Genomic DNA, 15,012 nt, shown 5'->3' with positions numbered 1-15,012 from the left:
AATGACTCCTGGTCTGAGAATTCTAGACAATACTGAGCTAGATGGACCTCAGTAGGTCATTCTCAGTATAAGGCAGCCTCCTGTTTTGGGGGAAAGGGCCAATAAGTGGTAGAACATATGTACTGCATGCAGAAGGTCCCAGGTTCAATCCCTGGTATCTCCAGGTAGGCTTGAGAAAGATCCCCTGCCTCCCTTGCAGCCTCTTGAGAGCTGCTGACAGGGTAGACAATATACTGAGCTAGATCAGTATTTTCTGAACTTGGGTCTCCAGCTGCCTTTGGACTACAATCCCCATCATCCCTGACCACTGGTCCTGCTATCTAGGGATGATGGGAATTGTAGTCCAAAAACAGCTAGAGACCCAAGTTTGGGAAACACTGAGCTTGATGGACCCTTACGTGTCTCTCTTGTGTAAGGCAGCTTCCTCTATCCCTATGTTGTGACTCTCTGGGAGACCTGGGTGCTGACTCAGGTAGCCTAGCTCAGGTAGTCTCTGCAGAAGCAGGCTGGAGCCGCTTAACTCCCTTTCTCTTTCTCTGAAGCGTGGGCAGTGAATGGCTTGTGCTCACTCAGTGTCTCTACCCCTCTGCAGAACAGCGTCCTCTCAACCAGCACAAACCGGAGCCGCAACTCCCCCATGCTGGACCGGGCCAGTTTGGGCCAGAACTCCATCCAGAACGGCAAAGATAGGTAAGGGCTTGGAGCCCAGGCCAGCTTCATCATGTTGCTTGCCAGATGCAGACATAAAGATGTACTAGGAAGAGAAAACTTCAGTAGTAGAGAGGTGTCCAGCTGTTTTGGGGCAGCTTTGCAGGTGGAGCAAAATGCAGGTGGCTGCACAGGGCTGTTTTGTGTATGGGTCACAGAGCCGGCCTACCTATGAGGCAAGGTGAGGCGACCACCTCAGGCAACAGGGCCCACCAAGGCTGCAGATCCTGGTGTTGATATTCCCCGACCCCTGGTGGGGAGCAGGGCACCATTTTGAGGTCCATCTCAGCTGCCAATGTGTCTTGGCTAGCCCTGATGGGTCATGCATTTCTTAATGCGGGGTGTGTGGCGGGGAGAGAGAGAGCCATCCCTGGAATGTACCATTAGAGATTGCAAGATGGTGGCCGAGGCATGTGTTTGAATCCTCAAGGGTGGGAATTCCTGCACTGAGAAAGCCAACATATCAAGAGGCAACAGTCAGCCAAAAGCCTTCTCCTTGGCATGACAACTTTTCTGTCTGCAGGCACCTTTGTAATGCAAAGGAGGCAAGTGATAGGGGCAATCCTAAAATTGGAGAGGTCATTGTGAGGCCATCCAGCGCAGTGCTGGAAATCAACAGCTGACTATGCAGCCTCAGCTGGAAGGTCAGACCTGCCTTGTCAGTTCTCTGTTCAGCTGGGCAAAGCCACAGTTGCTGCCTGGCTGGACTGCATGATTGAAAGCCACCAAACAGAGCTGCACACGCATGCACGAACCTTTGCCTCTGGTTCCCTTATTTCCCCTCCCAAGTCACGGATGGAGATCCTATGGCCTCTCAGATATTGCTGGACTCCAGCTCCCACCGTCTCTGACCATTGCCTGTGCTGCCTGGGACTGATGGGAGTTGGGAGTCCAACAACACCTGGAGGGCCACAGATTCCCCATCCCTGCTCTAATCCCGTGTGGTTTTAAGAATATTAGGAATGCGCTGCATACTTAAAACTGATTTTAACAGTAGTTCCTGGGACAGAGGAAGCAGTGCTCACGTTTCAAAGAGTTCTCCCCAACTGTACCAAGCTGTGGTTCCCTGGGTTTTTATGGCGCAGTCATTGCAATTACACAGGCTCAGAGGCGGTGGGTCCAAACTGCCTGGGTTCTCTGCCTTCTCTGTCAGTGGTCCATTCTCTTCTCCCCTGCTCCCCAAACACAGTCCTCAAAGAACGGAGCTGCATCCTGGTTGTGGCAAGGTGGGATTACGAGCTAGTTTGGAATACTTCAGAAGTGTTGAAAGATGATTTGTAGCATTGTTCTGCCAATTGATTGAGAGAGGGGAGATGGCTGTGGGTATTGCTGGGGGGGGCGCTTCTGTTCTTTCTTTCTGTCTGGTTCAGCAGCGGCAGCAGTAGCCTGAACCACATGTCCTGGATCTGGAGCAACAATGTTCACCCTCCAGCCCATAGTTAGCCCTGCCAAATGGAAACCGGCCTTCCTCTCTAGGGTCCCTTCCTCAACCAAGCAATCTGCTCCCTGCAGAGTTCTCCTTTCTCTGCCCCACCTTCTCCCCAGAGAATTCTGCAGCATTGGAGGAGCATCTCCTCCTATGAGCTCTCTCGCCTGCCCCCCCCCCCATGGCAGCCTGAAGTGGTGGAGCTCAAACACAGCTTGAGCCACTTCAGAGAGAACTAAGCAAATATTAGACCTTCCCTACAACGTAGCCTGTTTAAATGAGCCGGATGCATCTTGAACTGTGGACCCTCTGCAGTTAAGGCCAGTCCGGTGCGTGTTGATCCCATCACCACCCTTGCACCTCCGGGTCTTAGGCTACTAGCTACTAGCCTGCAGGGTTTATTTCATCAGCTGAAAAGGCTACTACCCTGTGTTTCCACACTGGCCGTGGAGGAGAGGAAGCCCCACCCACCCAAGGGGACTGATGGGAAGAATGGAGGGACCCATTTTTTTCTGCCAACCAGCTCACTCGCCTGGACGGGATCCTGGTCGCCTGTGTCTACCAAAAGAGTTGCTAAATCCACAGCTGGTCTTAAGCTCTCCCCACTTCTCCTACTTCCAATACGGCTCAGAAGAAGCAGCCCTGCTTGACCTCTTCATTTCTCATCCATTACGGACACGCAAATAACATAACATGCATAGATACATACAAGCAAAACCCATTTTCTTTTTGCTTGAGAACATTGGCTCTCTCTTTTTAGGGTCTAACTGCCATGGTGTCCCGTCCCCCACCCGACCCCAGCACGATTCCCTCCACATCCGTTCCCACTCTTGCATCAAGGTTGTTCCTGACACATATACACATATACCGGGTTGTATATTGTATATTTGCTCTTCCTCCCCTTCCCCGGGACATCCATGTACCTAGTAGTGGCTGTATCCATGGTGAGAAAGGGATGGGTTGGGGAGGGGGAGATCCAGGGCCTTCTTCCTTCAGCTGAAATGATTAGAAGCAGCCCAGTTTCATTGAGCAAGGGCAAGCACGTGGATGTGGTCTGAGCTGCCAAACAGACAGATTGATTATTTGACAGCACGTGCCGTATCCAAAGCTGAAGGTGGAGGATCCGCTGCCTTTCCTCCCCCCGCCATACAATCCTGCAATGAGGCCCCAGCTGCAGCATCGCCGTACCGGGGTGAGTCGGGGCCTTTGGAGAATAAGGGGGCCCTTCCCCCTTTCACAAAGCATTAGGGTCAAGCAAGGGAACAGCATCGGAGACAGACACATGCAAGGAAAGGAAAGGTTTGCTGCAAGGCCCTTGAGTGGCCCCTCCTGCCTGGGAGGAAAATGACTGGCAGAGAGACAGCCGGGTGGGAGACAAGAGCCCCTGGTGCCTCCTCTGGCTGGGCTTCCATTTTGCTTTTTTGTTTTAGCCTGTTTTGTTATAAAAGGGTTCTTTTTAATAAACGTGCATTGGTTCCGTTTTGCAAATGCCCTAAATCGCTCTAAGGACTCCAGTCAAAAAGCAGGATATAAATCCAGTCATTCGACAAACGTGGCTGTTGATGAAAGAATGCAGATCAGTTAGCGAGAGGAGTTCTGCGTTTCCATGCCCGTTGGGTGGGAATAAGGGGGAATAATCAGTGCATTGCTACTTTGGCAGTCTGTTCAGAGCCCACCCACCCCCATCTTGTGCACAGTCCCAAGTACCTTTCCTTGTAACATGACTTTTTTTTATTATTCCTGGGGGCTTGGGAATAAATCCACCTGAGACTCATAGAACGAGGAACTCTCCTTGAAACGGGGCAAACGAGATGTTGGGCGCAGTGGGTAAGGTGGCACCTCCCTCCTAGACTGGGAGTCTGCTTGGGTCAGCTACGGATACAGCCAGCCACCTTCCCTGATTTTTCCCTCCACCCTCCACCCCACCCCTCCTTTTTTAAACATCTGCTTCTCCCCTGCTTGTGTTTTCTTTCCTCCCCTCACCCCCCTAGCCTAACCACTCCAGGCTCCAGGGCTTCTACCGCTTCAGCTTCCGCCGCCGTGAGCTCTGCGCGCCCGCGACAGCACCAGAAATCCATGTCTGCCTCGGTGCACCCCTCCAAGCCCGCGCTGCCCCCCTCCGACAATAACTGTGAGGCGCAGCGACCCAGGCAAGTGGGCAGCTCTGCGTGCCTTGTGTCCTCCGTCCCCTGCCCACCCCTAGGGCTCTCCAACATTTTTGTGTCTTCCGCCTGCTCCGCACCCTGGAGCCATGTCTCTTTTTTTGCCCTTCCCCAGTGCGCTCGCTCAGGGCCTGGAGGTAAGTAGAGGGGGACAGCCAAATGTTTTGGGGTTGGAAGGATTGTGGTGCCTTGGAGGGCAACTTGGTGCCCTGCAGCTGTTTTTTGGACAAGCTGGCTTGTAGGATGTGACAGGAATATTCTCCCGCCACCACCACAAAACCAAGGAGGCACAACACTAATGCAGGGGGGACAGGGCTGCTTGGTAGAAAGTGGAACAGACATCCTTTCCAACTTCAGGTAATGGCAGGTTGGATGGCTTGAAAGGAGTCTGAGAATGAGATCAGAAGCCTCCAGTTAGTTGCCTGTCCTTTCCAGGCAGAAAAAGGACAATTGGAGCCTTCTGAACCCTTCCCCTTCTTTTTTTATCCAGCTCTGTTTGTCTCTACTTCACCAGCTGAGGTTCAGGCAAGCAGCTCTTTAACCTCATCTCCAGGGTCAACAGCAACAGCAGAGGCTATTAGCAAGTATCCTCTCTGGGAGACTCATTCCTGTCAGCTTGTTGTTGTTGTGCCCCCCCTGCCAGCGCAAAAAGCTAGTCTTCACACTGAGGACTAGGGGCTTTGGAAATCTTTTCCCTTTATCCAAGCTGGTGCATGAGTGAGCAGCGGAACGAGCTGAGATTTGAAGTGGCCAGAAATGGCAAAGGGGGCAGGGCTTCTGCACCTTTCACAATTGTGTAGAAGAGGGGATTTCAGCAGGTGAGGTTTAATTAAAGGTGTAGGGGCCCCATCCTCCTCCCCCCAACCTGGTGCCCTTACTTAAGATTGCAGGCCCTTCAGCCTGTGCTCAATTCAAAATATGGGTTGTTTATTCATTTATTTTTAAGCGTTGGCTGCCAACGAGGTATCTGCTGCACATGTTGGGTTTAAGCGACCACAGCCTTGTGGGGAGCTGCCAACATTCCGCCTGCAATTATTCTGCAGTCTTAAACTAGGCTGCAAACCCATTTTAACAGGCTCACCATTTTTCGAGAACTCCTAGGATATCAGGAGCACCTCTTCATATAATCTCAGCTGTGCGGTTCTTCATAGAACTCCCCTTGTGTTTCCTCCCACCCTCACAAGCGGAACACCACCTCCCAGAATCCTCTGGGACGCAAAGGCCATAACCCTTGAAAGTGGCTTGCCCCAAAGACTTTCCTGTTCAGCCCAGGCAGAGGAGTGTTCCTGGATGGTGAGCAAGTGGGGTCACTGACTGTCGTCTTCTCTGCTCTTCCCCCTCCCCTCCCCACAGCACTGCACCCCAGAGGGTCCCCGTCGCCTCTCCCTCAGCCCACAACATCAGCAGTGCCCTCCCGGAGCGCACCAACTTCCCGCGGGGTGTGTCCAGCCGCAGCACTTTCCATGCCGGGCAGCTCCGGCAGGTCCGGGACCAGCAGAACCTCCCCTACGGCCTCACGCCCGCGTCGCCCTCCGGGAACAGCCAAGGCAGGAGGGGGGCCTCAGGGAGCATCTTCAGCAAGTTCACCTCCAAGTTCGTGCGCAGGTGAGCAGGGAAGTGGGCAGGGGTGGGAGGAAGAGGAGCCGTCCTCCTTTTTTAGCCCTTTCCAAATCCGTAGCTGGTATTCTCTGCCAATTGGAAACTCCAGGATTGCTTGAGATATGTGCTTTGGGGGTTCAGTTTGGGGGTGAGAGGTGAATGCAAGCCATCCTCCCCCGCTTCCCCAGGGCGCAGCATGAAGGCTCACTACCTCGTGTGTGTGTGTGTGTATATATATGTGTGTGTTGTGCACAGCCAGGCCCACCCTCATAAGTACCCCTCTTCCCCACCCCACACCAAGGATGTCCTTGTGACCCCAGCCGCCTCCTCTTCGTCTTGCATCTCTCCTCCCTGCCCCCACCGTATTGCTGCACAGAACCAGCGCAGGGGCAGGAGTGTCAGCTGCCTTCCTTGGCCGGATCCTTTCCAAACTGTGCTTGGAAGGGGTTGGAGAGGACTAGCCTCCTAATTAAGCTTGGGGCAGCTCGTTTTTTCCTCTAGCATTCAACCAAGAGGGGTGTGTGTGTGTGTTTGCATGTGTTTATATGTGTGCATGTAGGGATGGAGAACCCCTTTCCTACCTTTCAGCTTCCTCCTGGTATTGGAGCAGTGAGCGGCAGAGAAGAGGCCCCTCTCAAAGGACGTCTTCAGACAATTGGGCTCAGGCGCAAGTTAGTGCACCTGGACCAGGGATGCTTGGGGAGAACCATGGCTCATTTAGACAGTGTCTGCATTGCATGCAGAAGGTCTCAGGTTTGATCCCCAGTTTCTGGTAGGTCTGGGAGTTGTCCCCTGTTGGAAACCCTGAAGAGCCACTTCTGGCCAGCAGAGACAAGGTTTGGGGGAGCCTTTGATCTTTCTGGTGTTGCTAAACTTCAACTCCCATCATCCTTTGCTCATTAGCCATTCTTCTTGGGGCTGCTGGGAGTTGTAGTTCAGCAACATGGGGGGGCAAATGCTCCTCACACCTGTTGTAGGTGATACAGCGCTAGGTGGATCAATAGCCTGACTTGCTCCATGGCAACTTCCTGTGCTTCCCTGACGTGTTAAGACCAATCAGGAGGCACCACATTGGAGAGAGGCATTCTGGGAATGGAGATCAGAAGAGCGGGCTGAAGGTCACCTTCCTCCTGGCAACTGCAGAGCTCAAGGCCATGGAGGAACCACCTTGCGCTCTCCCCAAGAGCATGCGCATGCTGCCTTATGCGCTCCTCCCCGGGAATTCCCATTTCTGCTTGCAGCTCAGGAGACCAGCAGAGTCTCAGCTGAGCCGCAGAGCAAGCCAGGCCTGCCTCCCACACCCTCCGATGGCACCCTGCTTCTGTTGTGGTTCCTGCAGTGACCTGGGGTGCTGCGAAGGCCGCAAAGCTGAGGGTGGGTGGGATCCGCCTCGCCTGCAGCCCAGCCATCCCAGGGGTGGGGGGTGGACAAGGATTTAGCAGAGCAGCCCAGATGGTGAGAGTGGCAACCAAGCTCATTTCCAGGGTTCCCCGATGCTTCTCCATCCCCTTCCAAGCGACAGGATGGAGGAGATGCCTTCTGGACCCTGTCAGTACCAGCTGCCTTCTGCGGTGAGGATCCAAACAGGGAGGTCTTGCAGCTGGGGTCTGCTCGAACCTGTCCCTCAAGGCAGCTCTTTTGTGGTGTGTGTATATGTGTGTGTGTGTGTGAATATGTCTCAAAATGGCTTCTCTCTTTCCCGTACAGCCCTGAGAGGGGATGGGCTGTGAGATGGGGCACAGTTTCCTGGCAAAGCCTTTTGTCTCAATTGGGGGGAGGGGGTGTTTTATGGTGCATGACGGGGGAGCCATTCTGTACAGCCCAGCGCCTCCTGCCCCCAACCCCTTTCCCTCTTTGCTGTAAGTGTTTAACCTGCCCCTCCACCGCACCCCCAGCTTCTGTTCCCAGCTTTGTGGGGAGAGTTAGGCTGTGGCAGCACTGGGGACGAGGGGGCAGCCAAGTGCCTCTGGGGTCCTGCCCTCCCTCCCTCCCTCCCCCCCCCCTCTGCAAGGTTCCAGCACCAATGGGAGGGGGGCAGTGGGAGCCCCAGCTCAGCCCTCCTCCCTCCGGCCTGTCTCTGTCTGAAGCAAAGGAGGCTCTTCAGATTCTCAAGTTTGCAGGGAGGAGGGAGCTAAGGTCGAGGAGGGTTGTGAGGCGGCGGGGTTGTGGGGGCCTTGCTGTGACACCCACCGCCAATTACTATTTTAGGGAGGGAGGTTGGGGCACCCTGGCCTGCTCCCGCGCGGCTGGCACTCCTGTCACTCGGTCATTTGCGCACCCACCCACCGTTTCCCCTCCTTTTTTTTTTCCTTTTAGAAATCTGTCTTTCAGGTTTGCCAGAAGGTAGGCGTTCATCACTCTGGTTTTGTTCTGTCCTCCTCCTCCTCCTGTGCAGTACTAACCTCCTCCCTGCCGGCTTCTTCCTCTCCTCTCCCCGCCCCCCCCCCTTCTGTGCCTTCTGGCTGCTAATGGTGTCTGTGTGTGTGTGTGTGTGTGTGTGTGTGTGTGTGTGTGTGTCTCTGTGTGTGTGTGCACAGAGCATGCTTAAAGGGACAGCGGGGGGGGGGGGGCTTGTTAACTCCCTGCCTCTGGGATGTGGGGTGGAGAAAGACCCCCATTGGCTCTGGCCTGCCTCTCAGCCGCCTGCAAATGAGCTGGCCTGGGACTTGGTGGGGAGGAGGGTGGGCAGGGGAAGCCACAGAGGTTGCTTGCTCACCCGGTGCTGGGCCTCCTCCTCCTCCACTTGGGCATGCTGTCTCTTTAAAGGTGCCTGCCATCTTCCTTGGTCCCCCAGGCTGGGCCTCTGATCTTTAACCGAAACCCTTCTCTCCCCCTCCCCCTGCCTTTCTCTTTCACACACGCCCACCCACCCCCCAACCCAACTAATCCCCTTTCTCCCTGCATGGTGGTGGTTAGGAGGCGCTGGGCTGTCGCTGTGCCTCTATTGCTTGCAGCTGCCTTGAGGGTTCAGGGGGAACATGTGGGGAGACGGTTGCCTCGGAATCTGCATGGCCCCAAAGAGCAGATATTATTATCCTGTGGCAGGTTTTGAGCACAATCTGGAAGATACTAGCAGTCGGTGTGTTGAGGGTTGGCTTCCTTTCTCCCTCCCCCCCCCCCATTGTAGTAGGTAGCCTTTTTATCTTGTTCTTTTTTAGAAAGGGGGAGGTTGCTAGTTCTCATGGGAACAAATCTGCAGAAAGTGTCAGCAGGTTCCACTTTAAAAGACTGTGGGTTTTTGCTTGTTTCTTTGGACATCCCAGGGCACAGGGCAGGATGTGAACCCTACATACCTCTTTGGTTCTGGCGTGTTCCAAAAACCCTGGCCTTCCTCATTCAGTCTACTTCACCTTTTTATTGTTTCAAGTTATGCTGAACATCTAACAGATTTCTCTCTTGGGGGGGGGTCAGGAAAGAACGTTTTCTCCTGGGTAAAATTGACTAAAAGTGGGGGTTGGGGGAGCAAGCAAGTGCTTTAAAACCTTAGCATTGTGGAGCTACTTGCCATAAGATGGATGACCAGGGATGGGGAGGAGAACAAAGTGGTTGAGCAGAGGGTTGTGCTAGAAATGACCTCCTCCCAGCTCTCTGATCCCGTGGACCATAAGAGACAGCTGCAGCTGCTGTATTAAAGGCTTGTGTGGGGTGTGTGTGAAGGTTTCTCCATTGTTTGATTCCCCCCATCCTCCGCCCCTACCCCACCTCCTGCCTGGTGATGGTGGATGAGCAGAGAAGGAAGCACACTGGTGATCAGGAAGCAAGTTGCTTGCTTGCTCCCTCCCTCCTCTGAGCTGGCATGAGGGAGCTCCATTGGCTGTTGCAAGTCACATGGCTTAGTGATGGATGGATGGATGTGGCTGGAATATTTAAGGATAGCAAGGAGTGGGGGGCCTGTGGCACTCCAGGTGTTAATAGCTGCTTGCTCCCGCCTTCGCCAGCCACCATGGCCAGTGGTCAGGCATGGAGGGACTTGTAGTAGTTCCACAAAATCTGGAAGGCCAAAGATTAGACATACACCGCCCTCGGTGTATATGGCTCTTTATCCCCCAGAAAGCGGTACCCAGAATGGCAAGCAGTAAATATCAGCAATACCAAAAAACAAAACAAAGAAAGAGACAGAGCTTAAACAAAAAATCTGGGCAGTTTAAAAGGCCAGCATCACTTGGCCTCAACGCCAGGAAGAATTTTGAGGAGTTGCTTTAAAAAATAAATCCAGAAGTGGTGCTTTGTATAACCAAAACCAAATTAAAAGGGTGCATGCTACTAAACGTTCGGAGCCTGAATCCAGTGAAGCAGCAGCTTTGATAAAATTGGCTCTCAGTGTCACAAAACCATTCTCCCAGGACAGCCCATTGGGCTGCTTAAAAACCTGATGGAAACCAAAGTGTTTTTAGTATGCCATCTCGAGACTCGTAAGTGGATTCCGCAAACTGTGAAGCCACCGTGGCAAGGGTTGTGCTCTTCCTTCGCTCTTGCATGGTGGTGCCATCAGCACGCTCTCCTCATTTGCTGGTCTCAGTGGGCAGGTGGGTTATGATGCAAGTTTCTATGAAGCGGGTGCAGAGTTGGGCACAGTGTATTTTTAGGCTTGGAAGTGGTGCTCAGATGAGAGGGGAAGCACCTCCCAAGCCATTTACTTTATATTCCAATAATGTCTAGAATTCCTAGAGCATGTTTTCCCCCACAGGGGTAAAGACTGTAGTTCCATAGTAGGTCATCTGCCTTGCATGCAGAAAGTCCCAGGTTCAATCGCCAGCAGCATCTCCAGTTAGGGCCAGGAGAGACTCCCTGCCTGAAACTCTGGAGAGCTGCTGCCAGCCAGTGTAGACTGTACTGGGCTAGATGGACCAGTGGTATGACTCCGTATAAGGCAGCTTCCTATATACTGATTTTCGAGTGTTAATGTGTACATTCTCTTTGTGGTCCTTGCAGCAACCCTGTAAGGTAGGCTAGTGGTGGTATTGCAGGTGGAGGCCGAGAGAGATCATGGCTCATTTTGCAAGTCTGTGGCAGAGGTATGCTTTGAGCTGGTGATCACAGCACAGCCTCTTCCCCTGCCACTCCAGCTCCATCTTCTCTTCTCTTCTCTTCCCTTCCCTGACTGTGGCTTCTGCTTGTGCTGAGGGACCAGGGAGAGAGGTGCCGCTGCGCATCCCACACCTGCAACCAGCCAGCCCAGATGCCCTCCTCCTCACCACCATGTTGGCAAAACGCACTTCCCAGCATGCCGCGCAGTGTTGCATGCCAGGGGCCTGTGGGCTTGGCATCAGCCCTCATGACGCCCTCACCAGCCCCTTCCGTGTCTTGAGTCCCCCCCCCCCCGCCCTGCCCCACCTGCCAGAGATGCACACTCGTCCCCCTTCCCCCTGGGAGAAAAGGAGAGCAGGTGTAGGAGCTGCTGACTGGAGGGTGCCTGATACCTTGTTCTCCTGCTCTGTTTTTTGAGGAACCTGCATGAGCCCGAAAGCAAAGACCGTGTGGAGACGCTCAGGTGAGATGCAGCCAGTGTCACGGGGCCTCCTCCAGCCTTTGGGGGAAGCCTTTGCTCCACTCTGTCTGTTTCTCCAGCAGGGCCAGGCTGCTCTCTGGCACCTCCTCTCCGTCTCCTCCATGTGCCTGTCTCTCTCTTCTGTTGCTCCCAAACTACTACTTAGCGTCTCTGTGTGTGTGTGTGTGTGTGTGTCTCCCCTCTCCAGCTCTTGGTTGCCGACCAGGCTTGGCTTCTGGAGGCAGCCGAAGGGGCCGAGTGGGGAGGGCGCCCTTCTCCGCTCACTGTCTCGCTCTCCCCTCTCAGGCCTCACATGGTGGGCAGCAGCGGCGACAAGGAGCGGGACGAGAACCGGGAGGCCAAGCCGCGCTCGCTGCGCTTCACCTGGAGCATGAAGACGACGAGCTCCATGGAGCCCAACGAGATGATGAAGGAGATCCGGAAAGTGCTGGACGCTAACAACTGCCAGTGCGAGCTGCAGGAGAAGTACATGCTTCTGTGCATGCACGGAGCGCCGGGCCACGAGGCCTTTGTCCAGTGGGAGATGGAGGTGTGCAAGCTTCCCCGCCTCTCCCTCAACGGTGTCCGCTTCAAGCGGATATCGGGCACCTCCATGGCCTTCAAGAACATTGCCTCAAAAATCGCCAACGAACTGAAGCTTTAACAGGCCCCCCGGGGGGGTCCAGCCTGCACGCGCATGGGGTGGGGGTTAGGAGTAAAAAGCTGCAATTTTAACTCTGGAAGGGTTTATTTTTCGATACCCTGGTGCAGGACGGAGATTGGGGGGGCAGGGAAAGGGGGCGGCAGCTGGATGTTTGGGGACATCCCCCCTCTCCATCACTACCCCCCCCCCCCCGTTGCTGGATCACCATGGAGACAGAGTGCGTGGGGTAGTGGCTGGCAGCCACCCAGCCCGTCTCCGTGGCAACAGTAGTGGGAGCGTACCAAGGGCTGTTGGTCTCTATAGTGACTGTGTTGGGGGGCATCCCTTTTGGTCTCCGTGGCGACCATGGTACTTTCCTTTTATTTCTTTTTTTTTGTTGTTGCACATGAGACAGGGTTTTAAATTTTTACCAAACACAGCAAAAAGCAAAGATGGGGAGATAAGTGGACACCCCGCCCCCTCAACTGCCAGAGCTCGCCCTCCCCCACAATGCCTTTTACCTCCCACAATGCCTTTCACTCGCACCCTCCTCTCCCGCTCCTTGTGTTGGTGGTGGGCTTTCAGCTGCCGAGCGTGTGCTTGCTCATGCCCTGGGAGAGTTGGGCTTTCCTAAGGGCGTAATGGTGCCAGTGGTTCTCCCTCTGGGTTTCCCCCGTCAGGCCAGTGATGGACGGTGGTGGGTTTGGACGGTTCTGCGGTCGCCCTCTCCTCACCTTCCTACTCTTGGCCAGTTCTGTTCCCAGAGATCAGGGCCTGTTTTTGGCAAGGCCGTTGGAAGGAGCACTGTCCTCCAATGTGCTCTTCTTCTGGCAGGGGTCCTGAGACCCCCTATAAAAAGAGTGAGGTGGAGATTCTAGCCATGCATATGGTTGTCTCCCACCTTGGAAGAATAAAGGGTGGGGAGTGTCCCAAGCCACAGCGGTCCGTTTCTTCACCTCTGACCACCTCCCTCCCCAGCAATTCTCTTCCCTGCAAGCTCCAGGAGCAACAGCATAAAGCTAGCAAGGGCTTCTGGGAGCAGAGCATTCCTTTGTTCAGCCCGAGCCAGTTTCTTTTATGGGCTTTTGACAGCTTGCACAGCATCATGGTTAGAACTGCTGCCCCATCAGTCTTGCTGGTGCCTTGCTTGTTGGTTCTGATCCCAAGCCTCCACTCCCCCCCCCCTCTCCAGCACTTCCAGGCTAAGATAACTTTCAGCATGTTTCTTCCTGACCCAGGATGCTCTGGAACACACCAGACCTTGGCCACCAACTTTGCACACGTGTTCATACTTGGCTTCTTTTCCTCTGTGCCCAAGAGTGGCTTTGGCTGTTATTAAAGCAAGTGGCACCATCTGCCTGTGGGGAGAGTTGCCTGAAGCGTCATTAGCTGGGGGAACAGCTATTTTTGCCCCAGTCTTTCCATTACGGAAGACGACATACACAGGTCATGCTGATGTTTGGGGGCAAGAGGAAGAGCTTTGTGGTGGGGTATGTGGGGGGGGGGGCTCTGTTAACACTCTCCCTGCCCAGGTAGTGGTTGCAGCAGTGGCCACCAGTATCTTACCAGTATGGTGGAAGATAAGGGGAGCTCCCCCTCCCATTTACCTCCTTCCCTGCATCTACAAAAGCAGGATAGCACAGCCTGCCCTTCCTTCCCATTTGACAAGCCGGCTTTTCCCCTCCTCTTTCCAAAGCACAAGAGAAAAATGGGACCCTGGCTGCAATTACCTCTCTTGTTCCTCCCTCCCCTTCACCCCACCACCCCTCAAGATGGGTTTCTTCCATTGTCATATCACCACTTGAGAATGTATTTTCAATCCTCTTTGGGGTGGTTGGGCTCCCCACCCTGGCAGTTTGTACTGAGCTCCTTCAACCCCACCACTGTCTCTCTCTCTCTCTCTCTCTCACACACACACACACACACAAATCTGGTTTGTATATAACTGTACTGATACCTCGGTTTTGTGAGTGGTTACTTTTTTTTTTTTTAATTCTGATCACAAAATGCCTTTTTTTAAAAAAAGAAAAAATCATGTCCCTTTTTTGTTCATCCCCCTCCCCCCCCCTCTAGGGACGCTGCCGTTTGATGTAGTTTTACAGGTTCTAGATTAAAACTTTCCAGAAAGTACCTGCCTGGCCTTGGCTTCCTCTGTTCCCACCTCCCTCCCCAAGCACTTTGCCTGGAGATGTGCTTCCACTCTCTGGGAGGCTACAAGCCTTGGTACCGTCCTGTCAAGAGTGGGTGGGGGTGGCTCCAGGGGGTTGTGGTGATGGGAAGCAAGGCCTGGGTGCAGCTGTTCCAAATGCCCAGTGGTTCCCCTTGAACGTGGAATGCTAATTCTGTGCCCCCTTTGCGTGATTTCTTTTTGCTCTGTGCCCTGACCAGGCAACAGTTGGTGAAGGAACTGATTAAGAGGGGCAGTGTGGCACTCACAACATAAAATGCTGTGGCCTGCTGTGATACCCTGAACTGTTTTTGTATTCTGAGGAGATGCAGTGTTCCACAAGAGGCTCCCTCTGTCCCTGTTACAGCAGGGCAAATTGCTAAAGGCTCTGGGAGTGGCAATTTTGCTGTCACCGCGTATGCAATTCCTTCTGGCCTTTGCTGTGTTCATCTTGCTGAGACTGGCAGGACTCATCCTGGGCAAAGCTATCTCTGTGACAGGATCAGAGCACCTTTTGGAAGACCATGCCTGGGAGGAGGCTGACGGGGCAAAGACCTCCTTCCTCTTGCTTGTGACCAAATAGCTTGCCTGATTCTCCCCTTTCCATTCTTATTAAAAGCCAAAGAAGAAAAATCATAAGCTCCAGACCTGTTTTTCAGAAGGGGAGGGGGAAGCCTTATCTCCGACATGCATCTTGAGACATGACAGCCCTTTGCTAGAGCACAGAATTTATCTTCTGCCTTGATTTGGGCAATTGTGAATGCCACACACTTTCCCCATGCTCCATTGCCTCCCGAGCTAGACACAGGGTGGAAAGAC

The 15,012-nt window shown here is 53.8% G+C and overlaps 1 protein-coding gene across 14 annotated transcripts in view; it reads left to right on the top strand.

Annotated features, from left to right (window-relative positions):
• Positions 1-14,826, top strand: part of MARK2 (microtubule affinity regulating kinase 2) — a 109,859-nt gene extending 95,033 nt beyond the window's left edge. For 5 of the 14 annotated variants that reach the window (XM_081842910.1, XM_081842921.1, XM_081842917.1 and 2 more), the window contains exons 14-19: positions 593-690; positions 4,126-4,284; positions 5,650-5,901; positions 8,212-8,238; positions 11,342-11,386; positions 11,690-14,826. In XM_081842910.1, coding sequence (XP_081699036.1) covers positions 593-690; positions 4,126-4,284; positions 5,650-5,901; positions 8,212-8,238; positions 11,342-11,386; positions 11,690-12,047 — 939 coding nt within the window. In that variant the 3' untranslated portion in view covers positions 12,048-14,826. The remainder of the gene's footprint in view (positions 1-592; positions 691-4,125; positions 4,285-5,649; positions 5,902-8,211; positions 8,239-11,341; positions 11,387-11,689) is intronic. The other 9 variants (XM_081842919.1, XM_081842923.1, XM_081842911.1 and 6 more) reach the window with 7 other exon arrangements.
• The last annotated feature ends 186 nt before the right edge of the window (positions 14,827-15,012 follow it).

This window comes from Podarcis erhardii (assembly GCF_964252035.2).
Source record: "Podarcis erhardii genome assembly, chromosome: 15".
In the NCBI taxonomy this organism is placed as follows: Eukaryota; Metazoa; Chordata; class Lepidosauria; order Squamata; family Lacertidae; genus Podarcis; species Podarcis erhardii.
The sequence above is the reverse complement of the archived record's forward strand: the minus strand, read 5'-3'. Positions and strand labels throughout refer to the sequence as shown.